Here is a 5,254-nt window from a genome sequence, read left to right as displayed (position 1 = left end):
AAAAATAATATATTGAAATGATAATGATTATAATATTTACTGAGTGCTCACCACATGCCAGGCACTGTTAATACATTTTCCATAACTGATTTAATGCTTACAAACACCAGATAATGTGGGTACTATTAGTACACTCATTTACAGATGAGGAGACTGACAGTGAGAGACTAGGGATTTTGCTCAACTTTATATTCAAGAGTCTGCCTTTTAACCAATTAGACAGTTATGAAAAGGAGAACTGGGACTGCAGCTTTACTGTCTTCATCCTGCTCTCGGAGCTCATTACAACAGGTACTTGCTGCTTTAATTGTTTAACTACCCTTTAGATGCACTCTTTCAAAACGAAGTTAGTAGGCATCATATTTATGGGAAGTTATTTTTGTGTGAAACTGCTTTTATCCCTTGGGGAGAGTCTCCGTGTTCTCCGTCCTCATTTTGCAAATTAGAGTCTGAAACAGGGAAGGAAGAATCTATCACCAGTTAGGATGTTATAAAGGTTCATGATGATTACAATGATTATGAGTTAATTTAGAAGTATTTTAGTTCCATAATAAAAATACTAATGTGAGGGTTCAAACAAAGAGTAATTACATTCATTATTCTGCAAAAGTAAGTTAGGAATTGACCAAGGAGGAAGGAGCTGACTATTTGCATGAGAAAGCCGGCATTGTAGAAGGTGCACGTAAAAAAAAAACACCAGTACGTCTCTTAATAAAAAAGTCATGTTCCAAGACATTTTGGTTGTGGGTTGCCTGAGTGCTTGCTATGAACCTAAAGGCAATATATATATGACAAGGGACCAAGGGACAAGGCATCAAAGAGTATAAACTACTAAGCCATAAAGTCCTCTCATCAGAGTTAAGTAGGAGAACACAAGCCTGAACAGAGAGTGTGACCATTTCCAAACAGGAAACAGTACTGCAGCATAGACTGTTTACTCATCGGAAACAATGGGAGGTTGCAACACCCCTAGCGGGAATATCCAGGCCTAGCAAACCAACCATTCTTTCCTCTTCAACCGTAAAGACTGAAATTCCTGAAGTCTTCTTCTCTCTTGATCAGATTATGCCAGTGAGCTCACCATACACTGGTAGCCCAAACCATTCTACAGTTTGTAGAAACATACTGACTGGATTGCTCATTTGTGTTTGTGCGTTTATGTGCTTTTGTGTATAAGAGGGAATAAGAGAACAGATGTAACTCAGTGATAAGAGTATATACACGAATCAGAAGGTTGTGTTTTTTATTGTGGTAAAAACAACAACATAAAATTGACCACATTAACCCTTTTGAAGTGCACAGTTTGGTAGAGGTGACACTGTTCAGTGTGTGGAACCAGAAACTGTACCCATAAGACAATGACTCCTCTTTTTCCCCTCCCAACCCCTAGCAACCACAATTCTATCTCCACATGTTTGACTACTTTGATACCTTATATAAATGGAACCATATAGTACTTTATCTTTTTATTACTGGCTTATTTCACTTAGGATAATGTCCTCAGGTTCATCTGTGTTGTAGCATGTGTCAGAATTTCCCTCCTTTTTGAAACTGAACAATATTTCATTGTATATATAGACCAAATTTTGTTTGTCCATTTGTCTGTCCACGGACATTTGGGTTGTTTCTACCTTTGGCTCTTGTGAATAATGCTGCTATGAACATGGGAGTGCAGGTATCTCTTTGAGACCCTGCTTTTAGTTCTTTTGGCTATTTATCCAGAAATGGAACTTCTGGATCATATGGTCGTTCTATTCTTAATTCCACAGTAGTTCTGAGTTGTTTTTAATATTAGTCCTCGGAGATCTCACTCATAGATGTGAGTTCTCTAGTTTGAGAAGAGGAAGGTGACAGGAGAGAAAGGAAGGAACAGCAGGAGCCAGGGCCTCCTTCTGCACTGAAGGGGCTCCTCTCTCTCACCCAGAGCTTCCCTTTGTGGTCTGCTCTGTCCTTTCCTTGCTGTTGCCCAAAGAGGAATGTGATCACTCCCTGAGGCCACCACACTCCTAGCCCTGGTGGTAGGCAGAATAATAGCTCCCTTCCACAATGTCCACCCCTTAATCCCTGGGCCCTGTGAATGTGTTATGTTGCTTGACCAAGGGACTTTGCCAATGTGATGAAGGTTCCAGACCTCAACATCAGGACATTATCTTGGATTATCTGGATGGGCCCAATTAGTCACCTGAGCTTTAAAAGCAGAGAACTGCCTCCAGCTGGAGGGAGAAAGGGACGGTAGAAGAGAGATGCCCCAGAGGGAAGACCAACAGATTGCATGCAGGAGGACTGATGCACAGTTGCTGTTCTGAGCTGCAGAGGCCACGTACAAGGCCTGGCAGAAGCCTCTAGGGCAGTGGTTCTCAACCTTCCTAATGCTGCGACCCTTTAATACAGTTGCTCATGTTGTGGTGACCCCCAACCATAAAATTATTTTGGTTGCTACTTCATAACTGTAATTTTGCTACTGTTATGAATCGTCATGTAAATATCTGATATGCAGGATGTATTTTCATTGTTACAAATTGAACATAATTAAAGCATAGTGATTAATCACAAAACAATATGTAATTATATATGTGTTTTCCGATGGTCTTAGGCGACCCCTGTGAAAGGCGACCCACAGGTTGAGAACCGCTGCTCTAGGGGATAGGACAGCCCCTGATGACAGCCAGCAAGAAAACAAGGGACCTCAACTGCAAGGAACTGAATGTGGCCAACAACCTAAATGAGTTCAGAGGCGGATTCTTCCCAAAGTCTTCAGAAGGAAACACAGCCCCACCAACTGCCTCGTTTTAGTGCCACGAGACCCAGTTTGGGCTTCTAACATGCAGAACCGTGATGTCTTGAATGGCTGTTGCAATAGGAGATTAACGTACCCTCCCTCACGCTCGCCTGGGTCTCTCCAGCTGTTTAGAAATGTGCCGAGACTTTGACAGTGTCAGCCGGAGAGTCTGACCAACTAACTGCACATCTGTTTACTAATGGACAAGGGCTAGAGGGAGATTTTTTTTTAAAATACCAGCGTTTTTGAGAAATGGTTTTTTCCCCCATCTGATTCTACTAGATATCCATAACAGTAGCAGGAATTTCAGATCTGGAAAGAGGGGAGGTCAGCCTCTTGGCCAGTGATACAAAAGTAATATTGGGGGTCATATAACAGCATCCCTTCCCCTGACACTGCTCATGTAAGAGCTGGTCACCTCTCCATACAAGCTATTCTTTAAGCCTCCTCTGCCCCTTACTTATAAAATATAATGTATGTTCATTGTTGAAAAACAATGAAAGCAATCTGGGACTGCTCGCTCCTAATCGCTCGCCTTCCTGATCGCCCCTAACCACCTCTGCCTGCTGGCCTGATGCCCCTAACTGCTCCCCTGCCTGCCTGATCGCTCCTAACTGCCCCCCCTGCCAGCCTAATCCCCCCTAACTGCCCTCCCCTGCCAGCCTGGTCGCCCCTAACCGCCTCTGCCTCGGCCCCTGCCATGGTGGCTTTGTCCGGAAGATGACTGGTCTAATCAGCATATTACCCTTTTATTAGTATAGATTTTATTCATTTCCCATCTCTTTTATTTCAGTACTTTTATCCATCTGAAATTTATTTCAATGTAAGAAATGAGACGAAATACAGATTTACTTTTTTCCTAAATGGCTACATGTTTTCCTAGCATAATTTATTGAATAAGCCATCTTTTCTTCTGCTATGAAATATCATCTTTATCATATAATAAGTTCCCAAATCATATACTAAATAAATTCTCTGTTATTGACCTCTCTGCTTTAGTATCATCATGAATTATTTTAAGTACGCACCTGTACAATATATTATTATTATTTTGGGACATCCACGAGCTTTTTGGGCATGCTAATTTTTTTCTGATGAACTTTTTAACAACTTTCAAAATATTTTCCTTTGTATTTTGATTGGACTCAGGTAAGGTATTGTGTTAGGAAGATTTGATTTTACTTACCCAAAGAGATGCCATGCTATCCCACTTTTGCCTTGAGTTCAGATCACACTAACCTATTAAAAGAAAAAAAAATTACTAAATGGAATAAGCCAAGGATTCCAAACACAGTAAATTCACCAACTCTTAATCTTTAATCCAGAAAACAGAACCCATATTCAAAGAGAAACCCCCTCAAGAAGAGGATGTGTCTTTAACATCAAGTAGCCCATTGGCTAAACAAACATTTACTCAGTGCCTACTTTCTACGAGAGGTGGAGCTAGACCAGTAAAAAGCTCAAAAAGAGAGAAAAAAAATCTCAGACTTAAAGAGGTTTACACATATGTTTCCTTGAAAGCCAGTTTTTGACTTATTTAAAATCCAGCAGAACTGCTTTGATTGCTGACTTCTTTTAATCAAAACAGACTACCATCTAGGGAACAACAAAAACACAGGAAATTGTCCCCCATCAACATAAATTTTAGTTGGCTTCCATTTGATTCTTTGTGTTTGAATGTGAAATGTGCATTTACACTTCACAAGGCTCCAAGCCTACAGTTATAAACAGACCTGCCTGCTCCTTGGGAGGCAGTCCAGTCCTTGGGCGGATGCAGGGGTGAAAAGGGCAGCTCTTTCGTGGAGCTGCAATTGGGAACCCATACGTCAACATTATTCAAACATGCTGGCCTATCTCCAAGGGGTGACTTAGAAATGCAAGTTGCTCCCACCCATCCTTGGAACAAAACACTCTAAAAATACCATGATCGCCTCAGAACAAAGTTCGACAGGAAATTACACCATTAGTCCCTGCAAATATTTAGCCCTGATTTTTCCAGGCCCTCTTTCCGTAGCAGAGGGTGGTCAGCTCTCTAGTTACAGAGTCTAACACCATCTATAATAATAAAAGCGTAATATGCTAATTACACCAGGCGTCCTTCCAGACAACCTTCTGGACAAAGCCAGGGCTGCAAGGGAAGCCCGGGTCCCGGGTGCCAGAGGAAAGCTGGTGCCGGCAACTGGGGGAAGAAAGGCCTACTCTTGCAAGAATTTCGTGCATCAGGCCTCTAGTATAGTGGATACAAAGTATCCTCTATATAGTGGATACAAAGTATCACTAGTTTTGGTTTCACCTCTTAAAGCCAGACACAATTCATTTGACCCTCAGTTTCCTCATCTGTAAAAAGGGGAGAGGAGGGCTGTAGCTGGCATTGAATAAAGTAACATGTATCATCATATCAGCTAGCTTTTTGAGTCCTCACTATGCTCCAGGTAATATAAAAAACACTAAAAGGTTGATTTTGTAAAGTTAGAC

At 41.4% G+C, this 5,254-nt stretch overlaps 1 protein-coding gene across 4 annotated transcripts in view; it reads right to left on the bottom strand.

Moving 5' to 3' along the window:
• Positions 1-5,254, bottom strand: part of ANXA3 (annexin A3) — a 51,193-nt gene that overhangs the window by 44,047 nt on the left and 1,892 nt on the right. For all 4 annotated transcript variants that reach the window (XM_015557668.1, XM_015557666.1, XM_015557667.1 and 1 more), the window contains exon 2: positions 3,966-4,018. In XM_015557668.1, the coding sequence (XP_015413154.1) occupies positions 3,966-3,980 (15 nt within the window). In that variant the 5' untranslated portion in view covers positions 3,981-4,018. The remainder of the gene's footprint in view (positions 1-3,965; positions 4,019-5,254) is intronic.

Source organism: Myotis davidii, unplaced genomic scaffold (genome assembly GCF_000327345.1).
Source record: "Myotis davidii unplaced genomic scaffold, ASM32734v1 scaffold449, whole genome shotgun sequence".
Taxonomy (NCBI): domain Eukaryota; kingdom Metazoa; phylum Chordata; class Mammalia; order Chiroptera; family Vespertilionidae; genus Myotis; species Myotis davidii.
The sequence above is the reverse complement of the archived record's forward strand: the minus strand, read 5'-3'. Positions and strand labels throughout refer to the sequence as shown.